Genomic DNA, 24,400 nt, shown 5'->3' on the forward strand with positions numbered 1-24,400 from the left:
TAGTCCTGTGGTCAAAGCTTCCACAATTTGTGTTGTTCTCTCCTTAGCCGTGTCTCATAAGTGGCCATTACGTCAGCTTGACATAAAAAATGTCTTTCTCAATGGCATTCTTCATGAAAATGTTTACATGGAGCAACCCTCGGGCTATGTTGATCCTCAACATCGTCTCCATGTTTGCAAATTAAAGAAAGCTCTCTACAGCTTGCAACAAGTCCCACGTGCTTGGTTTCAACGCTTTAGTTCCTCTTAAAACTTGTTTTTTCTTGTAGTCAACCAGATACCTCTCTCTTTGTCTTTAATTAGAAGGATGACCTTATCTATCTGCTCTTATATGTTGACGACATCATTATCACAGGGAACAATTCTTCTCTTCTCAATCAATTTATTCAGCACCTGCACTAGGAGTTTGCCATCAAGGATTTAGGCTTCTTGAGTTACTTTCTTGGACTCGAGGTTTCTCCCATCACAGGCGGCATTTTTCTTAGCCAAACCAAGTATGCTTTTGACATCTTGGCACAAGCTCAATTACTTGACAGCAAACTAGTTTATATGCCCATGGTTGTCTCTCAATGGCTCTCCTCCGAAAGTTCCCCATTTGCGGATCCTACTCTATATCGCTCCTTGGTTGGTGCCTTGCAGTACTTGATGATTGCCCGTCCTGACCTCGCTCATTCCGTCAACTCCATAATTCAATTTCCTCATGTGCCAACTGATGATCATTTTCAGGCAGTCAAGTGGATTCTTCACTATGTCAAAGGCACACTTCATTTTGGTTTGAGGTTCACTTCGTCTTCCTCTATTGCCTTAGTAGCATATTTGGATGCAGATTGGGCTGGGTGCCTTGACACTAGACGCTCCACCTCTGGCTACTCGATCTATCTTGGCAATAATCTTGTATCCTAAAGTGCCAAGAAACAGCCAATTGTTTCTCACTACAGCTGTGAATTCGAGCAGGGGCGGAACTAGAAAATCTAGTTTTGGGGGGCTAAGTTAAAAAAAAATAAAATTGGGGGGGTCAAATACTAATTTTTATATAGTCTACTTTATAAAAACACCTTCTAAAACTTAATTTTTATCAAATTTTAAAAACTTTGGGGGGGCCAAGCCATAAGGTAGTTCCGCCCCTGAATTCGAGTACCATGCTCTCGCCCTCATTGCTACTGAAGTTCTATGGCTCACTCATCTCCTACATGATCTTCAGGTCACCTTAACTCACTGGCCTCTCCTTCTTTGTGAGAACCAAAGCGCTATTTTTTTGAGTTCAAATCCAGTGTCCCATAAGCGTGCTAAGCACATTGACCTTGACTATCATTTTCTGCGTGAGCTTGTTGTCGCTAGCACTCTTCGCTCTCAGCATGTTCCATCCCATTTGCAAGTTGCCGACATCTTCACCAAGAGTGTTTCACCGGCCCTTTATGTTTTTTTCCATTCCAAGCTTCCTGTAGATACTATATTTGTATCCAAGTGTACTTTGCTTGTACACATATAATAAATGGAAAACTCTCCACCCAAAAAATGTGTGGTGGTTCACAGATGTTATTATTATTCTTCTTCTTTTTATATTTATTTTTTTTGGAAAAGATGATCAAAAGCTTTCTACGAAAGAAAAAATAAAATGCAAAACCATGAAGCATCTTGGGGGAAAATGCGCATCTATGCAAAGAGGGACTGTATATCTAGAAAGTTCGTTCGTGCCTCGTGCATGGATGATCACTTATACCCAAATTATAAAGATGGCCATGAAGTGGACTTATCCTCGAGAACTATTCTGTTTTTTGTGAACCATACAAAAGGTGCATGCATGCATGGCGGCTTTGAGTTTAGTCAAATATAAACTTCGAAGGAATTCATTCAATTGGATTCAATGAACATTGTTTTATATATTGATATTCCTTCTACTTAGCAATATATATATATATATATATATATATAGAGAGAGAGAGAGAGAGAGAGAGAGAGAGAGAGAGAGAGAGAGAGAGAGAGAGAGATCAGAGAGATTACTGAGATATATCACTCAGTCATCATAATTATAACATGGTGCATGCATATATGTTTATTTCCTTTGTTACATAATATATATATATATATGTATATTATATGTATGTATCTACTTATATCCGTGATAATGAAAGAATCTCAACATAATATTCATGTGTATGGTTTCCAGAAGGTGAGCATCATTAGAAAAATACTTATGCATGCTTGGCAAATAATTCTTGTAATTAAATTAACTGAAGAATACAAGATAATCATGATGAGCAACAAGCGATCGATGATACACACCCTCATTCAGAAGTACTTACCCTAGAAAGCCAACTTAATTGTAAGAGGAGATCCATCTACAAAGCCAAATATGTCTATAAATCATATCTGATCCCATTGTACTCATGAACCTGGTGCGATGGAATCTTTGATGTCGATTGATATATAGCAAGCTTCTTATACACACACACACACACACACACACACACATATAAGACTAATGCTACAATTTATAGAATTTTCCATGCATAGAATCATCACCTTTGAAAGCCTGTAATTTGTAAGGGCCAGGGAGGCCTTGTTCAAGAACTAAGTAAATATGCATAGTTAAACGCATTATTTAAGCTTTATGGGATGCTTGATCAGTCGTAAGATCAGAAAGCATTAAGTTTGCAGTGTCTGATCAAATTATATATTTAACAATATTAGAATTATATATAGAAAGGAGAGGATCGAAGAAAAATGAAGAATAGCGAAACAAATTAAGGGGCCGGCCGGGGGGAAAATGTAGATCGATTAATCCAATAATTAGATTATGAATTTGTTCAATATCGTGTTTTAAATGATTCAATTTCTTCCAGTTATTACAAAAATCCCACCCAATTTCGGACCAAATTGTACGTATAAGTGGCATGGGGGGACGCCTAGCTTAATTAGTAATTCCTTCATGACTTCTTCTTCACTTATAAATGGTTGGATGTAACATTAATTATTGAGAACTTAATGGTTGGATCAACATAAAAAATTAATGGTTAATTAATTAGTAGGAAAATTATAGAGTACGTTAAAGCTAATAATTTATAATTACGATCGAGAGCTATATATAGTAATATGTTTTTCTTATAGTACTGTACAATTTGACTATATATATATATATATATATGAAGTGTATATATATATATATATATGTCTATATACATGCATGATGAGTTTGAGAGAGTGGCAAATATATTATTAATTAATGCATTTATCCACATCATGAATTCTAATTATTGACCCTAATTAACGCCGACACTAGGGGATGAAAATTCAGTGATAAGTCTTAAATATTTTCACCCATGTCATTGACAAAGTTGAAAGAACAAAAGGAAAAGATTGAGAGAGAGAGAGAGAGAGAGAGTAATGGAGTAGATAACTACGTGTGGAAAGAAAAAGACCTCCATGATTATGTGGTGACCCCCCCTTCCATCAACCACTTTATTTTTCTTTAATAAAAAGAGAAAAACCCTAGTGCCAAACACATCTTTAGACACAAAAGAAAGTAAAGTGTATGATCAATTATATATGAATGGAAGTTCAACGCTAGCTAGCTAACTCTCTACAAATATATCTATGTATATATTAAAGAAACATGGAGCTAGGGTCTATAAATATATAGAGATATATATATATATATATATATATATATATATATATATAATCGGGAGGATTTGCGGATCGAGTGGAGGAGATTATAATTCCACAGCACGCTTAACAAGGGGAATGTTTCTGGGACCCGCGCATTCACCAGAGCCGTAGAGGTAGGTGCAAGAAAATGAGAAAGAAAGAAGCTGCGAATTATATGGACTCATGGAAATGGAGCACATGCTGATGCAATTTGATGAATGAGCTTTGGACTCATGTGTGGCTGCAGTACTGCTGCATGGAGATCAGACAGATTTGTGATATTTCCTTAAATGGGAGAGGAGATTCCAGTGCAAAAAAGAAAATAATGCATGCAGTACTAGTACCACTGCATTTTTTTGGTGATATATATATATATATATATATATTATAAGGCATGCATATGATCATCATGTACATTGGATCACTAGTTTCAAAGTCATGGTACAGCAAGTTGATGATCTTCTTTACCTTTCTATTTTTTCCCTCTTTCTGCAGTTTCTAAAGTGGTGTGGCATGTGAAGAAATAGTTCGTGGGTGTCATACCAAGTCATTGATCTGGTAGTTCTTCATCAGATCCTATTTTCTTCATGAATGTGGTTCTTTATTGGGTGGAAGAATCTGATCTAAGACCCAGATAGTGCTGATTAAAGACCTGACACTTCTGGACCCTGTTGGCAAGCAAAAAGAGAAAAAGAGAAAAAGAAAAAGGAAGAAACGTCTTTTGCTGTAAAGGATTGACCGCCATCTTTCCAACTCACTTTTAAGTTCAAAGGATATAAACAATCCATAAATAATTACAGATAATCAAGCCACAAATCCCACCACTGTAACAAATTACAAAAATTATCTAAGTCATGAAGAAGTCATTTGTTCCTTAAGTCCTAAAAAGAGACATCGATCCATCTTTCTTAATTAGCCTCTTGTTCTATCAGCTTTTATACTGCATGCCGGGACACTCTTTTGAAAAGCCAACCTAAATTAATAAAGCTCCAGACATCCACATTGATCGTGATAGTGCAAAGAAAGATGAGACACTACAAGAAAAATGAGTTTTTGTGGTTATTTAATTGCGGCGAAAATGTTATTTGTGATCAAAACAGACTCATTTTGACTGTAAATAATCATTTTGCTGGAATTAAATAGTTACAAATAAGCAGTTTTCTTATAGTGAGAAAATTATAATTAAGTACAGAGATTGACAAAGAAAATAAAGGGGGAATTTGATGCAAACAATAATAATAGTAATAATAATAACATGAGAAAGAGAAAGAAACCCATGTAGTACGCCCTATGATCTGTTAGTTTTGATTAACTCAAAAAAAAAAAAAAAAAAAAAAAAAAAAAAAAAAAAAAAAAAAAACAAGAAAAAACAAGTCACCCATGGAGTGGAAGAAAACAAACTGAAACACCAACTCCTCGATCGTTCATCCAATATTTCTGATGATCTTCTGGCCGGCTTATTTACCATGATCCTCCTCCCATCATTCCATTCCAATAACCATTAGAATGATCTCCTTGCCCTCTATTCTGCTCAAATTCGCTTGTTGTTGGGATCTGTTTCAAATCCTCAATAGGAAACAAAAGCCTCGCACCAGTACCACTCTCTTGCACCCCTTGATGAAGAGTATTATTCCCATACCCACTTTCGAACCCCTCGAGAGAAAAATTCAGAGTACTCGGCTTGAACTCTTGCAAAGGAAACCCAGTACTTGAATATATTGTGCTCGATTCTGATACCGACATGGGCATGAAAGAATTAAATCCTCTTGAAGTGATCCCAGTCTTGAGCAGTTCCATGGCCGAGAGTTGAGTTGAAGCATTAGAGGATGCGCTAGGGTTTTGATGGTGGGACGTTTTGCTGTCAGTATTAAAGGGTACCTCAACATATTTAGATATGCTGTTGTAATCCTGATCACCAGGTGGATATGACAAGTTAAGATCTTGACCCTGATGAATCTTAGGGTTTTGAGAAGCAGAGTGAGGAAAACCAGCTGGTGGGGTAAGATGATGATGATCAGGAAGCTTCTTTGAAGATGAAGCAGGTGATGACGTTGATGATGATGTTGATGAAGTTGATCTCTTGTTCTTCCTTGAACCTCCTCCTACAGGAACATTTCTCAAAGACCCACCTTCAGTCCAATACCTTCTACATGTCTTGCAGAAGTATCTTGGCTGAGAGAGATTGTAGTTATTGTAGTAGCAAAACTTGGTATTAACTGAATTGCACCTTGGACAGTTCAAAGCTTGATCCTTTTGAGGCCTTGCCCTCATAGGCCTCGAATCCTCCATGGGTTTAACCACTCCAACTCCCTGAAGTTAAAGAAGAATAAAAAACCAAGAAAGAACAAAGAGCGGACAGCAAAAGGCCATAAGTTGATGATCAAAACAAAAGTAAACGTCTCAGGCCAGGAGAGAAGAGTTTTAAAGACAAAGAAAGAAAGTGTAGTAGCAAACAAACAAGGCAGAGAAAACAAGGAAGCTGCTTTACACTTTGATGAGGATTACACCAGCAATAAAAACAAATTACAAGAACTTTTCCGGGTGCTTTATCAGACGGTGGAAAAAAGAAAGAAAAAGGTGCAGTACTTTGAAGAACATGAAGAGATCTTAAAAGACAGCAACACAAAATTCAAATATAAGTAGTAGGGGGGCTAAGCTGAACAACATCACCTCATTGGGGGTTGTACCTTTTGAAACAATCAATAGAGAGAAATTTTAGAACTCAAACCAAAATATTCTTTATTTAGCTTTGAAAAACCCCCAAGCCCAGAAGAAAATTTCATAATTTCGTGGAAGAAAAGAACGAAAAAGTCTCTTTACCTGTGGCCACTGAGGAGTATCCATGGATGAAGAGGGAGAAAAAGGAAGAGAAGCTATGTGGTCTTCCAAGAGATGAAAATCACACCGCTTTTCAAGCTGATTATCTTAAAGCAAGATGGAACACTAGACATGATATATGTGGTGGTTCCATGTGTTGGCCAACTCTATCTGTGACTGGCTGATTGAGAGAGAGAGAGAGAGGGAGAGAGAGAAGGGTAGTTTTGTCATTTGGGCTCTATCATTATCATACTCCATATATAGTTCCTTTCCTTTCTTCTTTTTCTTTCCCCTATAACATTTATATGTACGGCAATCGTGTATATATATATATATATATATATATATATTGCCAAGGGTACATACTAGGTTTGATCACTGCAGCTAGGTGTTGATGATCTCAGCTTACATGATTTCTTAATTTCCACCCATTTAATTTCTAAATGTTTGACAAAAAAGGAGGGGCTAGCTTCTCCTACGTACAGTGTTGTTATTTTTTCTCAGACTCAAGATCAGTATGTAATATGTATGTAGAAATTATATATAGAAGAATATTTGATCATGTGTACACGCATGCATGCAGTACTACTGCAAAAGTTACCATAGCTTTTTATCTTTTTAAAGTTCCAGTTAGTCAATCTTATTCTTTGCAGGCGTCTTTTTGCTCATGACATTGGACTTTAGTACTGGCTTCTCTTTTTTTCAGACCAGAGAATGAGTAGTACTACTGGGATTCTTTCCTCTTTTCCTTATCTTCAGTTATTTTATTTTATTTTATCAAGTCTTTTTTTTTTTAAATGTTTTTTGGTTGATTGTGTTGGGGCCTGGGGGGAGACAGAGAGAATTGTAGGTCGGTTTCAAAGGTTGAATCTGCAGCCTTGTGGGTTGTGGCTCTAATGCGTCCAACGAGGAATGGCATCCCTGCCATTGTTCCGACGTTACGGTTGCGTTTAGGTGTTGAAGTGATTTAAAATGATTTGAATTGATATATAAATAATAACGAATTAAGATGTTTGAGTAGATTTTATGAATCCATTGAATCTATAGAATTATTTACTATATTTCGGGGCATGCAATTATGTGTAACGATGGAGATCAACAGACTCATGGTGGAAAGTGATTGTTTACTCATGGCGAGGGAATTGCAAGCTAAAGAGGATTCAGATGTTATGTAAGGTATTCTATTGCGTGAAGTCAGAAAGAGTCTGATGTTATTTGAAGATTGCGCGCTCTATTCAACATGTAAGCCGATTGGGTAATGAGGTTGCTCATAGCCTTGCTAGGTTTGCTTGTAATGATGTGGTGTGATTATATTCCAGATTTTATTTCTTAAGTTGTATGACTTGATAAATGTCTGTAATCACTTCTTTAATATGAATGATAGTTTGTTTTGTTATAAAAAAAAAAAATTAGTTCATGACTTAGGAATTACTCGAGGAGAAATAATATATATTAGATAAAATTTAATTTATAAATTCAATCACGTATTAAATTTAAAAAATATTTTAGTTATAAAGAAATTTTATAAAAATAAATTTACAAACTAATGTAATTTGATGTGGTATATTAGAATATAAAATTATTATTATTATAAATAAATCTAATATATTATATAAAATCATGTCAATTGATAAATTTAAGATTATTGTAATATATCTCATTAAATTTACTTGTAGAGCAGTAAGAAAAGTTATGATAGATTAAAAAAAAAAAAAAAAAAAAACATAGACGAGACTCGAGAGAATGAATGTAAAAAGGACCCCACTAGCTAAAAAAAAACCAGAAATATCGAAGGAATAGAGTGTACAAAGGTAGCCATGTAATAAAGTCTCAGATGTCTATGTGACAACGACTTTCTCTAAAGCTGAGCGTGCGATAGTCTCCTCAGGAAAATAATAATATTGCGTGCATCCCTATGAACACAAAATGTATATTTAATTGGGGAATAATAAAGTATTTTTTTTTAAGAGTAACACTACCGTTATCATTGGGAGTAGGGGTGGGCAGTCGGATTCAGATCCGGATATCCGATCGTAATCAGATCTGAATTTGGATCCAAATTTTAAAAATTGGACGATTAATCGTATGAATTAATTTGGAAATAATTTGGATAAATAACTGAATTCAATCTGGATATTCAGATTTTTTTTTTCTTTTTTGGCTATAAATCCGGATATCCTGATTGTAATCGGATTTAATTCAGATTTAGATATTCGGATTGTAACCGGATTTATTAATAATTTTTTTTTAAAAAAATGTTAAAATTAAAAAAAAAAAATTTATAGTAATTTTTTTTTAAAAGGGGACCCGATTACAAATAATCGAGTCATAAAACCGGATTCGTAACCGGATCTGAGTTTCTCTCAACCACCCAGCTGTAATCCAGGCGATAACCACTCGAATGCACCCGGATTCTAGGTTTCAAACCATACCAGGCAAAAAATAAGCCCGATTCTACACCCCTAGTTGGGAGCTCTCGTTAGTGTATTTTATGTATTTTTTTTTTTGTTCTTTTTTTACATACATTTTTTTAATACTTTTAATAAAAAAATTCATAACATTATTAGTAAAAATACTTCCTTAATCATGAAGTAAAAAAAAAAAAATCCCGAGAGCCCGAGCGAGAAGACTATTATTGTTCATTTATTAAATCATGCACACCTATTTGCCAAGGAAAAAATAATAATATTTGCTATCCTAATTATCTATTTTCCCTTTTTCAAGAAGATTTAATATGAAAAATCGCTTTTGAAAATATCAAAACAATTTATTATTGTACATGGTTAGTCAAGTAATAGTCTGTTGTATATTTTTGAAATTTTTTTATTAACACCAGATGTCCAAGAAAAAAAGTCTCAACTAATTTCAAAATTTTCCAAGCTTTCGACATAAAGCCTCTTCAAATACAAAATTCGTCACAATTGTTGTAACTCCTCAATCTCATGTTATAGATATGGATAATTCATAAAAGAAAAAATTTAATTGTAAACAATTTTGTACACTAATATGTACACTCATTCAATATGATTGGTCAGAAAGTAAATTTTATTGAAAACAATATTAATTTGAATTTAAAATATAAAGACAATAATATTAATACACAGATTGATTCACAAATTTACTTGTCCATAACAAAACTCTTCATAAAATTAGGACCACAAGAGTGGCCCCGAGAATTTCTACCTAGAAGTGTAAAATACATTTTTTTTTATTTTGTATTTTTATGCATTTTTTAAACCCCTTTAAATATTGAAAAAAAATTCCAAAAACCCATTTGAAAACAATTCCTTAACAATTAAGTAAACAAAAAAACTCGATAACTTTTGTTAGGATGCATCATTTTCCATCATAAAAATTGAGTAGATTATAAAGATAATCATAAATGTTAAAAATTTAAAACACATATATGACTAAGGCTTCGTTTGGATACAAAAACGGTTTTATCTTATCTCATCATTATAACTTTCTTAAATTCACACACAAAATATAATGAACTATTAAACTTTTTCAAATCCTAAAATAATAATAATAATAATAATATTATTAAAAAATAATATTTTAATAATATTTTATTCAACTTTTAATTTTTATCTATAAACATCTCATCTTGTCTCGTTTTACTATCTAAATTGGAAGAATGCACTTCCTTTATTTGGCTAGTTTGAATTCCAAACTCACCTCAATTCATCTTATCTAATGATTATAACTTTTTCATATTTCAACACAAAATATAATAAACAATTCAATTTTTTCAAATCTCAAAATAATAATAATAATAAATAATATTTTAGTAATATTTTATTCAACTTTTAATTTTTATCTCAACTCAACTCAACTCAACACAACATTCAAACACAGCTAGTGAACTATCTACATATTTTCATCTTCCATTTTCCTTAATAAATGTATTTAAAAAATTAATAAAAAAAAAAAGAGGATAAAATAGAGGCTAGAGCTGTGGTATGGCGGAGAAGAGTGTAGAATAAATAATAGGTAGAGTGGAGGTGATTTGAATTTGATTGGGGGAGAGCAGTGGGTCACTGGGTTCACATCTTGGGTCCCACCTGTCTGTGGATTAGTGTTATACTTTGACAAACGAAATAAACGAATATTTCTCTCTCTTCAGCCCTTTTTCATCCATCCATAATAACTCTGCACTTCTGGTTTTGGCATTGCTGCATTTGTGCACCTGATGAAAACTGATGTTCTTAAATTAATTATTATTTTATATTCAACCAAAAAGGCTTCAAACAGATTTTTATTCCATAATTTGGTTATATATAAAAAGTTGTTTTGTTTTTATTATTATTATTTTTTTTATAGAAATCAAGGTAAGATGTTTTTTGAATTCTCATGATACTATTTATTATTTTATTATTACTTTTCACATACTATTTATTATTATTTAATATTTTATTATTATTTTATTATTATTATTCACAGAATATCTCACTACACAAATACAACCGTATTTGTTTAAAGATATTTGGATCGAAAGTAATAACCCATGCTTATTATGTTCAGAAAAATGAGACCCACAGAGAAATTTGATGGTCAAAAGGAGCCAACCATTTTACATTCCTTCCTTGATCACAATCAACATGGCATTCTTTCTGAGGCCCTTGTTAAAATCTTTACAAGAAAAGAGTCATAGTGGGACCATCCATCCACTGAGACTTAATTACGTGTGGAACCCACCTCTTGAAAGATACACAATACTCAGCCAAGTAACAGTGCATGTGTGCATGTGTGTGTGTCATGGTTTCCATATCTTCTTCAGTATCAAGGTTGCCTAACAACTAAATCTTTGATTCATTAATTTAACTTTCACCCAATCACACTAAAGCTTAGTGCTTTGATGGACCAACTCAAAAGTAATGTTTTTTACTTTTTATAAAGTAAGACATCATAAATGAACACAACATGGCAAATCCAACAGGTCAAGGAACATGTCCCAAAATTTCAAAATTTCCCACAGGAAAAGATGAAAGATTAGCCTATACTTGCATGACAAGGTTCTTTGGGCAATCCATCTTTTCAGAGTCAAATTAGTAACCACCACAGAACATTCCCTTGTTGAAAATGAGAAAATTCCTACACTAGAGACAGTTCAACCAGTTTTGTTTGTCCCCTAATTTTGTAATATACTCGGTAGTTCAAGTGTTTTAAGGGCTATGATTTTGAAATCAATGTGACTTCCCTTGTGGGACATGAAGCACACTGCTTTTTGCCAAAGGTGACAGCCCCAACAGTTGCATCAGTTCATTCTGCCACATAACTAGGATTGCTTCCATTACATGCATAAATGTTCCATATGGGGGAGGAGTTTATGCACAAGAAACATGATTTATTCGAAGAACACTGAGTTGGTGGAACTAAATAAATATAACTAGGAAACAAAAAGTTTGAGCAATATCACAGATACACGTCATGCCCATATAGTAAAACTTCCAATTTAGTCAATTTTGGCAGACAGCTTTACCCCATAGTGTAAAGGGTCCAACCAGTTCTATACAAAGCATCACCATATAATAAAGTGGGGGGGCATGTCGTGATCGTCTACTAGATACTGATGCCAAGAAAAATGAATTAATTTAAACAATAGAAACGAGTAAAAATTGCATATAAAACTGATATGCACCTGTACTCAAAACAAGGAGGGTCATAAAGTGGTACCAATACCAACTTAGGAGAAAAACTGCAAAATGATTCTGGACTTCAGATTAGTCATTCAACTTGCACACGTCGATGAACTTCTGGACTGCATTGTGGTATTGGGTTCCCTGTAACATTGATGAGAACATTAAACTCATGTTAGCAAAGCCCAAACCAACATCATCTACCCATGCGCATCTCATATCAAGTTCTGAGAAGTTGAATGCGATTTTTTAAACAAAATGACCAAACAGGAAAACATAAAATTTTCATGTGTAATATGCTTGGCATTTTAAATGGTATAACCATATGTCTACAGAATAAACTTTGCAGTATCAAAGATTCCGTCCACAAATCCTGAGAGAGAACCAAAGATGGATCCTCCTCATTCAATATGGTTCAAGATTGAGACTTGATCTTAGCAAATGAACGAGCAGGAGAGAACCGTCTATCACAGATATATATATATATATATATATATATATATAATATTTTGATCCCCTTTTACCAAAAATAAAAGACTGAATGGATTATCCCAAACCTGTCTCTGCCACCTTCGCACAAACCATTCATGTTGGCTGCATCTGTATTTTCAGAATTTTTGATGTCGTGAAAATATGACATTCTTGATGAAATTCAGTTTTTTACATACCCAATTATATGAAATGTGGTTTTGTGTCCATCTGGTCCTTGAAAAAACCTGACAACACACCCTATATGTGATATGCAGAACTGCCACAAGGCAAACTGACTACCCATGTACTACCGCATAGCCTTTTTAGACACTTGATCAATGAAACAGTTAACGTACATGGAGATTCTCTCCATACAGGGAAAAAACATTGCTATGATTCTAATATGGATCAGTATGATATATGCTTCAAACCTATCAAGTAAACATGGCCTTGCACTGAAAACTGGCTCCTAAAATGATTTCTTAGTCGGTCACAGTTGAAAAAACAGAGATAAATAGAACAGAAGATAAAGCAATGACGCAGAAAATTTGAATGGATAAACAGTACCTCCCAGTAAAGCTGGCGGCAGTCCATGCACTGCCAAAACTCTAAATTCTTGTTAAACAAGCAGTTAGGAATTCTTTGGAAACCTTTTGCAGCTTCAACAGCCTCTTCTGTGGATAGGGGCTTTTGAATGAACCTCCCATTGCATTTGGTGCACCTCGACATCAGCTGATCCTCGATAATTTTCAACTGGAAAGTTTCAATGACCTGCAAGTATACTTCAAGTTAACACCTACAACACTATTTCCTAACTTCAATCGACAAGACATGAAGGAAAAAGTATCCAATCTCGGTCACCAGCACATTCTCATCACACTACATTGTCACCTATTTTTTGCACTGAGACTCACATCCCTTCTTTTCTACATTTTGCTATTTATATCCCCTCCATTTACCATCCATTATCTTACAGCTACCATACAAGCCCACCATCATCGCTAGAACATCTTACCTTCTTAAACCAGATTCATACCCAGAATCGTCTCCCAATTATTGTTTTAAGAAACAGCATCATACCCTTTTTGCACTCCCCATGCATTTTTACTCAGATTCCCTTGCATCTTTACTCGGAATAAAAATAAAACAAGATAAAGTATCATCATGAGTGACACATCAGAGGTACATACTTCCTAAACAAGACTAAAAAAAAAAAAAAAATACTATTCATTAAATCTATGATTAGATTTGCCTTCATTGATTCTGAAGAGATCTATTTATTTATTTTTTCATTTTCTGGTAGCATTTAAGATCTATGAAAATTGAAAAAATCTATTCATCATCCATTTTCTTATCATCCTCTCATCATCCCATGATGTAGCATTAGATGATAGGTTCACAAGTGAAATATAATAAATAGTCTCCAATCATCTAATGCCACATCATGAGAATGATGAAAATTTGGATGATGAGTAGCATTACTCATGAGAATTTGATAAGATTTCAAGCATCATTATGAGTTTTAAAACATGATTAAGTTATGCTAATTACTAATAGTTCAACAATTAATATTTAAATTCAAAGAAGCATTTAAACTAGCGCCAAAATTAAGGTGGCAAGAATAACTACATGCATACCTCCAGTAGTTGTTTATTTTTGAGAAGAGCCTTCACCCTATATATTTGATTTTTTATCAAATACTCATGTCTTAGCAGCTTAGCATCTCGTGTCAAGAGAACCCTATTCTCTTTGAGTGCTTGTTCTATTAACTCCCTGAACACAATTAAATTTCAGTTAGCATAAAAATACAACAAGCTTAACACCATAATCAACAATTTTAAAGTAAGAAAAAATATTTATTCATTGAGATCATTCATGTAAGGAACACCTGGGTTCGGGCTTTTTTGTATAAGGAATAGCAGCATCTATCCCAACGCACCGTAAATGTTTTGCCAAGCCTTCGACCTGAGTAAATGTTTCATTAGCCCCATGCTTACAAAATAAAGAAATGCATTTAAATCCTAGATTGCTGGGAGCTAGCAAATCTAGGGTTTTGTATTACATTACTGGAATTATTCTTACAGAGAAGAAAACATGATGATGATAATGAAGAAAAGACTGTTCCACTGATAGTTGGTCAGTTAGAAGCATGAGAACCTACCACAATTTTCCATTATCTTATCAGGTAATTTATATTCAGCCATTTGTAGAAAGTAAAAATCTAAGACTTACTTAGCTTTTAAAAAAACACCGCATACACATATAAGACAAATACTTACCATCACATCACATAAAAATTTAGGGCATCCATCACCCCCCAAAGACAAGTCCCATGGTGGAGGCCCTTGCCAAGCATCTGAATTTTCTGATTGCTTTTCTTTGAAGATTGCATCCACCGGTGACTGTCTCTTCCCTCTCTTTTTGGAGGCCTTTGGCTTTCTGTCTGAATCTTTCAACAAAATTTTTTCCCCATATTTTTTTACAACATTCAATATAGATTCATCCATTGGCATGGTAATTCTGCTTGATGATCTTGAAACCATCTCATGCACTGTAGTTATTTGTTCTGGAAAATTAGAAGCTGTAGCCTGGACTATTTCTAAAGCTTCACAAAATTTGATACTCAAAACCTTACTACTTATATCATGCTGCTCAAGAACCTCTTTCAACCCAAGATCCACATTAGCGGGAGACATTTTGTCAACATTGTGAAAATAACTCCCTGAAATGAAGAGCCCAAGAAACTTTTGTAACAAAGTGGATATGGCTTCAATTGTATTAAGAGAGAGAAGATAATAACATCAAGAGATGCCTGGTAGTTGACGTGATGCTTATGCATGGCAAAACATCAATATGAACTAGTTACGAAAATTTGGAAATCCAATGAATGAGAAGATAACGGTAGTTGGAACATGGAAAAATGCTTGCCATATTGGAAGATCACACTCTATGACTGGCACGAAACAAAGTTTTAATTATCAATTTGCTGATATAAATTAAATGGTCAAGCATGCAGTTCAATGGGTAATTTTTCATTCAGATACTTGTCAGCACAAATGAGCATTGATGTCTATTGATATCTTGTAGAACAGTAAAACAGCTCCAGAGAATTTCGTTGTTCTTCTATAATTCCTTTTATCCGATGTTAATAAAATGGTGTTTGTATATTGGAGCTTGGGAGACTAACTGTCCCAGCTGTTTTGGTTGCTTCCACAATCTTTGCAGAGAATGTCGAAGTAGTTGCTCTGAATGATCACTGAAGCAATCAAACCATGGTCTCATTGTTGATAATTAACTTCTGCAAATGTCTTCTTCTTCTTTCTTTCTTTCCTTATTTTTTTGGCTAGGTAATTTTTTTTGAGGGACATCAACTACTAACCATAAACCCAATCATCCCTAAGGACCATGGGTAGTGCCATTCGGCCAGAAGGCCGTTGCCAACTCCAGCAAATATCTACTAATACAAATTGGTTGTGAATCATCCTTGCTCAAATTAAGGAACAAATATGGGATAGTCGGTAGGCATCACATTCATTTAGTTCCTAAAGATTCATGGAACTTCAGTTTAGTTGTTAGATGACCAATCAAAGAGGTGGGAGAATGAATCTGCTATCTCAGAAGCATCCCTGTCACCCGCTCAATGAAACTTCTGAGACAAAAAATAGATCTCAGAGATGCAATTCTGTGGGAAATTCATGCTTTGAACGTTGAAGAGACCATAAGAAGGGCAACTTACCGGCAGCACTTATGATCTATCTGGCAATTCATTAGCACCTATCAAATGCTTTACAACAGACTATACTTGCGATTATACGGTTTCAGGGAATGAAGGTTGAAAGACATAATAGAAAAGTCATTCAACACATCAGAAGGCACATAAATCCTTCCAAGCCATTCTTTAAAGCAAAAAACTATTTTTGTAGGTACAAAAAAGCAGATATAAGGCGCAGGTTTAATAATACAAAAACAACTTTTGCAAATCTCAAATTTCAAAGCACCACATACCTTCTTTGATTGTCTTTGCATGAAATACATTAAATATTTTGAGTAAACAGTGTGCATCCATTGCTGCATATGTTTTCTGCTCTTCTGTAAGAGGACGACGTGACCAATCACTACATTGAAGCTCCTAAAGGAATATAGATTGCATTAAAGAATTGTACTAAATGAAAGTGCCATCAAGTGACAGACCAGGAACTGAAATATCAAGGATACAAAACAATTCCTCAATAAGCTTGGAAAGGTGCCAGAACCAAGCCTTACAACAGAAGCCCAATAGAATGCCTCTATATTTGATGCACAGTGCTTGCATAGATATTCTAATTGTATAAAATAAAAAGAAAATGCATAAGAATATGAGGAATGCAGCTGAATATTCACATTGGTCAGAAAGTATCATGCTAGCTAGATCTCCAGTTCCTTTTGCAATGCATGAAAATATCACATTCTAACAGGAAGTAAATCTCCACCTACCTCTTTTTAAATTGAAAACCATATAACCCAGAGAGAGCAGATAGTGGAAAACATGCCCTGGAGATTAGTAGACATTTGATTCATGAATCAAACACAGAAATAGACAATAGATATTTGAACTTTTTTCATAGTGATGGGAACCAAGGTGGGCTTAGTTTTAAAGATATGTTGCAACTTCCAGATGGGCCAAATAAAATTTCAAGGGCTTAAATGATGAAAATTCAGCTTTGATTCATTTGATAAGTTATGGAAAGGGTAACAACATGACTTAAAGGCTTTAGGCACTTGAAGGCTTTCAACTTATTTAAATCATTTAAAGAACTTATTTTATTAGTTTAGAATAATTGGATTTATTATGGGAAACACTTAAGGGGGCCTTTGCAAGGGTATGTTGGGAAAGTTATTATTTTATTGAACTAGGGTTAGGGTTACTGTAGCCGAGTTACTGTAGTGCCGTATAGTAGCCGCGGCACTGTTCACTCAGGGGTATTTTTGGAAGATGGAGCATTATTTTGGCTAGGATTTTAATTAGGTTTTTGTTTAAATACAGTTTGTTGCCTCATGTTAAGGAGTTTATGAAATTTGATGAATTTATTCATTATGAGTTGAGTTTATCTCCTCTTGTTCTTAATTGAACTTTTGAACTTATCAAAGGTAAGTCACAACCTTTGTGGCGTTCTTCCTTTATAATCTGGGTTCTTGAGACGGGTTTTTCAACGGGTCTGGATTTTAATATAATCTATGTTCTTGAAACGAATTCTCATCGGGTATAGGTTCTCCATCTTTTGACTTGATTTTGGCTTTCTTAAGGTATTTTCAAATTGATTGTGGGTTCAAGAGATTCCATTCATGCGGGTTCATATCATTTTGTATTCAGAGCAAGGTTTCCAATCAGGTCTGATTCTATCTTTTAGTTATTGTATCTTTAATTTTGATTTTAGGGTTTCATTGTTTTAGGGTTGCAAAAAAAAAAAAAATGAAACAAAAAGTAAGCTGCCAAAATTCTTATAGTTTTTTTGATTTGGCTGAAATTTGCATCTCCTAGGGTTTCAAAATTCTAGGGTTTCCTGCATCTCTAAGTTTGTCAATTGCTTGGAGTGTCGTTCCGTTGATTCTCTTCTACTTTATTGTCAATTCTTATGTGCTTGAATTCAATTGCTTGATTTTCACAATTGAATATTGCTGTTTGTGATTGAACTAGAGAAAACAAGATGAGAGAAAAGAAAGGAAAGGAAAAGAAAAAAAAAAAAAAATTCGAAAAAAAAAAAGAAGAAGACGAAAATAAAATGTTGCATATTCAAAAGTTGCTACATAGTTACAACAAAGAGGAAAAAGCATTTGTTGATTGAGCTTTTATCATCATAGGGGCTAAATACATCTTTCTAGTTGGTTTCTTGTCTTATACGTTACTCTTTCATTCGTATAACTTCCTTGATTCTCCTGTCGTCTTTATTCCTTCCGTGTTTCACTTGTACTTGTTTTGTTAGACCTAATTAGTAGTTGGGATAAAACAAGATTACTTTGTCTTGATTGAATTCAATTAGTTCTTAAAAAACTTTAGGTAAAAGGCAAGAGAGTGTGAGACTATAATCGGGAAAAAGCCATTAAGAGTGAAACACGAGTGGAGTGTCATTATTTGAGTGTAAACACGTAAGAGAATGTGTGAGGTTATCCACTAACATTGTTTTTGTGCAGCATATTATGATGTCTCATAGAAGTGACTTTTCACTAAAGGGGATGGCAAATAACTCATCATTTGTATTACAAGCCCTGCAACAATAGTTTGAGCGGTTGAACTTAGTGTTGGGTGAAGTGAGGGATATGATTGATCATCAAGATGCAGAAATTAGAAATCTACAGGGCAGGAGAGATTGGAGGCGACGTGAGTCTAGTGTTGAAAATGGGTATGAGAAAGAAAAGTATGGTGATTCTCTTATTACTATACGTGCACTCAATACACAAATTAAGATGGATGATACAGAGCAGAAGAGCGAGAACATTTTTTATATTAGATGCCACATCAACAACAAGGTATGTAGCATGATCATTGATTTGATGAATTGTATTAATTTGGCTAGCATTACTTTAGTTGAGAAATTGAATTTATGTACCTTGAAACACTTTAGACCATACATGTTGTAATGGTTTGAGTGATTGTGGGGATGTTAGGATAAATAAGCAAGTGCTAGTTTCTTTTTCAATTGGAAAATGTCAGGATATGGTCCTTTGTGATGTAGTACCTATGCATGCTGGTCATATTTTGTTGGGGAAGCCATGGCAGTATGATAGGAAGGTGATCCATGATGGGTTAAAGAACATGTACATTTTGAAAAAGATGAAAAAATAATCAAATTTGCTCCTTTAACTCCAACACAGGTCCATGGGGACCAATTGAAATTGAAAAGTGATGTTGCTCAAAAAAGAAAGAGTGAAAATGAGAGTGATAAAAAATTAAAGAGTAAAAGTGAGAGTGATCAAAAAAGAAAAAGTGAAAGGGAGATTGAGCTCAAAAAGAAGAGTGAAGGTGAGAGTGAAAGTGAGGCCGAAATGGAGAAAGAAAGAAAAATGACAGAGAAAAAAGAAGAGGGTGAGAGTAAAACCACAAGAAAAAGAGAGAATGAGTTGAAAAATAATTGTGAGGTCAATAGTACAAAAAAAAAATGAGGAAAAAGAGTGTGAAAAGGAAAAAGAGAGTAAAAAAAAAAAGAGAGTGGAAATAAAAGAGAGAGTGAAGAAAGTGAGAGAAAAACAAAGATAAAAGTGAGTTTTTATGCTAAGGCGAGTCTTAATACTAACGGACTTGACGTATGTTTGCCTAGTATTATTGTCTCTCTGTTGCAGGGATATAAGGTTATGATTCCTAGCAGTGTGTTTAGTGGATTGCCACCTATTAGGGAGATAGAGCACTACATTGATTTTGTACCAGGTGCGACAATTCCTACCCGACCTTTCTTTGAAGAACATGAGTCATTGACACACTTAAAGGGACAAGGTAAGTTGTTGAGTAGAATGCATGCTAATTGGGAGGACTGTATTGAGACTTTTCCTCATATATTCAAATACACACAAAGTATGAAAAATTTTGTGATTGATGCTTTAGCAAGAAGGTATGTCCTTGTTTTCATTTTAGATGCAAGATTGTTGAGACTTGAATATAATAAAGAATTGCAAGCTAATAATGATGACTTTGCTAGTGTGTATGGAACAAGTGAGAAAGCATCGTTCGGTAAGTTCTATAGACTAGATTGGTACTTGTCTAGAGAGAATGGATTTTGTGTGCCTACTAGTTTTATGCGTAAGTTGTTTGTGTGTGATAGACATGGTGGTTTGTTGGGTAACTTTGGTGTAAGGAAGACTTTCAATGTGTTGCATGAACATTTGTGAAACTATCATTTGCCTTTTATTGAGTTTGCATATAATTGGAGTTGTTATTTTGATATAAAGAAGATTTTAAACATGTTGTATAAACGTTTGTGGGAGTATCATTTGTCATACTTTGACTTGTAAACGTTTGCGAAACTATCATTTGTCTTCCATTGAGTTTGTATATAATTGGAGTAGTCATTCTGGTGTCAAAAAAACTTTAGACATTGTGCATGAACATTTATGTTGATCTAAGATAAAGGGAGATGTCAATCGTATTTGTAGCAGGTGCATTACATGCAGAAAGACCAAATTTAAGCTTTTGCCATATGGATTGTATACACCCTTACCTATTTTTGTGGTTATGGATGGATTTAAAGAGTTTGCATATAATAAGACCATGCATACTACCAATTTATATTCTCCTTTTGAAACTATTTATAAACTTAATCCATTTACTCCTTTAGATTTAATGCCTTCATCTATTGACAACATGAGTAGTTTCGATGGATTTTTTTACATTCTTGAACAAATTAATGATAATGCAGATGAAATTAATGATAATGTTACAAACATTTTTCCCTTTGAGCAGAGGGGGAATGATGGGAATCAAGGTGGGCTTAGTCATAAAAATATGTTGCAAGTTCCAGATGGGCCAAATACAAGTTCAATGGCTCAAATGATGAAGATTCAATTTTGATTCATTTGATAAGCTATGAAAAGGGCAACAACATGACTTAAAGGCTTTGGACACTTGAAAGCTTTCAACTTATTTAAATCATTTAAAGAACTTATTTTCTTAGTTTAGAATAATTAGGTTTATTATGGGAAACACTTAAAGGGGCCTTTGCAAGGGCATAGAAAAATTATTATTTTATTGAACTAGAGTTAGGGTTACTGTAGCCGAATTACTGTAGCGTCGTACAGTAGCCGCTGTACTGTTCACTCAGGAGTATTTTTGGAAGATGGGACATTATTTTGGCTAAGATTTTAATTAGGTTTTAGTCTAAATACACTTTGTTGCCTCATGTTAAGGAGTTTATGAAATTTGATGAATTTATTCATTGTGAGTTGAGTTTATCTCCTCTTATTCTTAATTGAACTTTTGAACTTATCAAAGGTAAATCACAACTTTTGTGGCGTTCCTCCTTTGTAATCTGGATTCTTGAGACGGGTTCTTCAACAGTTTTGGATTTTAATATAATCTAGGTTCTTAAAACGAGTTCTCATCGAGTCTAGGTTCTCCATCTTTTGACTTGATTTTGACTTTCTTAGAGTGTTTTCAAATTGATTGTGGGTTCAAGGGATTCCATTCCTACGGGTTTATATCACATAGGCACAACAACAAAGGCATGAGACTGGTATACTTAATATTGGAAGTTTATATTACCTGTAAGTACCACATCTGTAGGAAAACAAAAGGATATAAGGTTGCCTCCACAACATGTGAGTGTGAAGGTTTCTCTGCAGAACTAATGACAAATTCCGGTCATAGATTTAAATATTGAATAGCCAACACTAACTTCTGCCCCATTCAAATTGGTTATTTCAATGACTTAACAGAACTTATAATCGGTGATATTGAATGGACAAACAATTGCATATACAAAAATTGCAAAGCAACCAGGATCCATGAAATAACAAGAAACAAGATAGAATAAGATGTTATCTTGAGAATTATGCAAATCTGTAGAAATTCAAGAACCAAACCTTTGAAAGAGAGAGGCCCAACAGTTCTTTGCAGATGGTTGCCAGACTCTTAATTTGTTTTGATACCTTCCTTCCATGTAGCTTATGTTGCAAATGATTGTATACACTAGTGATATCCAAAAAGGGCTCGACCTATTTTCCATCAATCTATGAAACATAAGTACATTTTGTATGAAATTAACTCAACCTGACTACAAAAATCAAACTAACAACAAAATATTCATGAAGCATTCAAATAGGACTCCTTACTACCCTCCTCCTTGTCCTAGCGCTTCTGAAGAACATATTACAGACTTTGAGGGAGGAAATGAGGACAAACATGAACCAATATCTTACAACTTTGACTTCCTTGTTCCATGCCTTGTGAGTAAATAAGTAAATGAAATATTGGAGAATTCTACCAGATATTTGAGTGAGTTATTCTGGGCATCAGCCCATAGCCGCAGCACACCCGTGCTGTGGTTTTTTTTTTTTTTTTTCATCCAATACACTTAGTGTACAGCGGCTGTTATGCACAGTAGAGTGCTATTTATATTTTCTCTATTTGAGTATATTCCAAAAATTTTGGCCTCTCTTTCCAACTACACAATGTGTTTTCTTGGTTAACATAATAAAATAAAATAATAATAATAATAATAATAAAAAGGTCGTCAACAATATTTCACCACTCCACCTGTTATAACATATAAGTTCAAAGGATTTCGCTTGGTAATATAGCTTGGAAAATATTAGATACAGAGACTCAACCTTCACTAATTCTTTAGAATATTACCAAAAACATGCAGCAGCTAATAGTGTGTCAGCTTCAACTAAGAGAAAGCAATAGCCATAACTCTAAACTATAACATACGAAATCTCCATTGAACTCTTTGTAACGCCCCGAACTGAAACTTTAGAACCCATGTTATACATTTGAAAAAAAATCCTTTCTCAATAACAAAACTTGAGTTTCCCATTGTGGTGGGATTTAAAAGAAAACAGGGAAAAAACTGTTATAATTTAGAAATAAATAACGGTGTCCCAAAAAAGAAAATGAAAAACGTTAAGCAATTACTCTGTCAAACCCAGGATCACAGCCTTGCTCACAGAAAGTGGAAGACAAGTAAATCAAATCCTGTTTGAATCTGAAACCCAGTTTCAATATATCAGGGGAAACGAAAACATCTCTAAGCAGTTCCCAGATTGAAGAGAGAGGGATTGAAGTCAGGTCGACAAGGAAAGTCGCCGAGTCCTCCAACTCGTCTGGGTCAGAGACGAGTAGGGGACTGAGTTCGCAGGCGAGTTGGAGGAGGGTGACTGTGGGGAAATAGGACTGAGGGCCGGTGTGGACGGGTTTCCACTCGGCGTCGAGAGCGATGAGTGAAGAACGAGTCAGAGACTCGGTTAGGTGAGTGAACTCGGGAGAGTCGGTGGAGCAAACCAGGTGGATTTTGAGGGGCTTTTGGTTTCTGAGATCCATGGAAAATAAAAATTGTGAAATTGGTGTGAATGTTGGTCTTTCCAATTATAATATAGGGCTTTTTAGGCCCAGCCCATCTGTATCTTGGGCTGCCCATTGGGCCGGCAAGCTACCTTATTTAGTTAGGATGTTTAGGTTCAATGCTCTACATCCTAATATTTGCGAATTATTTGATATTCAAATAAAATATAGATTTTTGTATTCGTGTTGGACGTAGATATTGAGAATTCAGGATACCGTAAATACTTGCAATAAAGTTTTCTAGTATTAAATAATTTTAAAACTTTTGGATTGAATCCTAGCGATTAGTATTTGTGACCGCGTCACGAGTTTAAGTTACGGAAGAAGCGACCTATGGGTTAAAGTAAAATGCAGTGATATCATGAATAGACATAGTGTTAAATCATTACATATTGATAGACGAGTGAAGTCCTTAAAAGGAAAATGGCTACTACAGAGTCAGCATCGATAGAATACGGCGTCATTCTAGAGCTTTTAGATCAATAATTAAGTTTTTAACATACTGAAATGTGCATTAAAATGGGTCATTTGCCAATTCCCCTCTTGGGGATAGAGATTTGATCTAACATGGATTAATATTTTTTTAATGAAGAGATTTACACTCTATTTTATTCATATGCTCTCTCTTTCGACAGGAAAAATGTCTTTTGCAAAAAAATAGTGGTGGCAATTCATATAATGTAGGAAAACTAATATCGAAATGTTGGTAATCAGCTTTGTATAATCATTATTATCTGCTGAGTAGCAAAGCTCTTTGTCTTGTATCCATAATGAGATGAGCTAACAGATAAGGAAAAAA

General features: G+C 34.4%; 3 protein-coding genes across 4 annotated transcripts; 1 reads left to right on the forward strand and 2 right to left on the reverse strand.

Annotated features, from left to right (window-relative positions):
- The first annotated feature begins 555 nt into the window (after positions 1-555).
- On the forward strand, positions 556-903 carry LOC118344784 (uncharacterized mitochondrial protein AtMg00810-like). Its single transcript, XM_035686179.1, has one exon. The coding sequence runs from the start codon at positions 556-558 to the stop codon at positions 901-903; it is 348 nt and encodes a 115-aa protein (XP_035542072.1).
- Positions 904-4,969: 4,066 nt separating this feature from the next.
- On the reverse strand, positions 4,970-6,634 carry LOC109007562 (dof zinc finger protein DOF4.6-like). Its single transcript, XM_018987278.2, has 2 exons — positions 6,469-6,634; positions 4,970-5,958 (listed from the first exon to the last, which is right to left on the reverse strand). The coding sequence occupies exons 1-2, from the start codon at positions 6,490-6,492 to the stop codon at positions 5,110-5,112; spliced, it is 873 nt and encodes a 290-aa protein (XP_018842823.1). The 5' UTR covers positions 6,493-6,634; the 3' UTR covers positions 4,970-5,109.
- Positions 6,635-11,893: 5,259 nt separating this feature from the next.
- Positions 11,894-23,599, reverse strand: LOC109007563 (Werner syndrome ATP-dependent helicase homolog). 2 transcript variants are annotated; one of them, XM_018987279.2, is made up of 9 exons: positions 23,176-23,580; positions 22,122-22,253; positions 16,581-16,704; positions 14,855-15,297; positions 14,658-14,732; positions 14,464-14,540; positions 14,213-14,348; positions 13,143-13,346; positions 11,894-12,248 (listed from the first exon to the last, which is right to left on the reverse strand). In XM_018987279.2, exons 1-9 carry the CDS (start codon positions 23,578-23,580, stop codon positions 12,189-12,191), a joined length of 1,656 nt encoding a protein of 551 aa, XP_018842824.1. In that variant the 3' UTR covers positions 11,894-12,188. The 2 variants fall into 2 exon arrangements, with proteins under 2 accessions (XP_018842824.1, XP_018842825.1); XM_018987280.2 differs by lacking the exon at positions 14,658-14,732 and having other exon boundaries at positions 23,176-23,599.
- Between the last annotated feature and the right edge of the window lie 801 nt (positions 23,600-24,400).

Source organism: Juglans regia, chromosome 16, assembly GCF_001411555.2.
Source record: "Juglans regia cultivar Chandler chromosome 16, Walnut 2.0, whole genome shotgun sequence".
NCBI lineage: Eukaryota > Viridiplantae > Streptophyta > Magnoliopsida > Fagales > Juglandaceae > Juglans > Juglans regia.

Coding starts and splice junctions, on each gene's coding strand:
- LOC109007563 (XM_018987279.2), bottom strand. CDS start 23,580: ATGGATCTCAGAAACCAAAAGCCCCTCAAAATCCACCTGGTTTGCTCC. Junction 16,705..22,121: donor TGGGCCTCTCTCTTTCAAAG/GTTTGGTTCTTG, acceptor ATATTCCTTTAG/GAGCTTCAATGTAGTGATTG. Junction 13,347..14,212: donor AAAATAAACAACTACTGGAG/GTATGCATGTAG, acceptor GTATACTTGCAG/GTCATTGAAACTTTCCAGTT.
- LOC118344784 (XM_035686179.1), top strand. CDS start 556: ATGGTTGTCTCTCAATGGCTCTCCTCCGAAAGTTCCCCATTTGCGGAT.
- LOC109007562 (XM_018987278.2), bottom strand. CDS start 6,492: ATGGATACTCCTCAGTGGCCACAG. Junction 5,959..6,468: donor ATACTCCTCAGTGGCCACAG/GTAAAGAGACTT, acceptor CTTTAACTTCAG/GGAGTTGGAGTGGTTAAACC.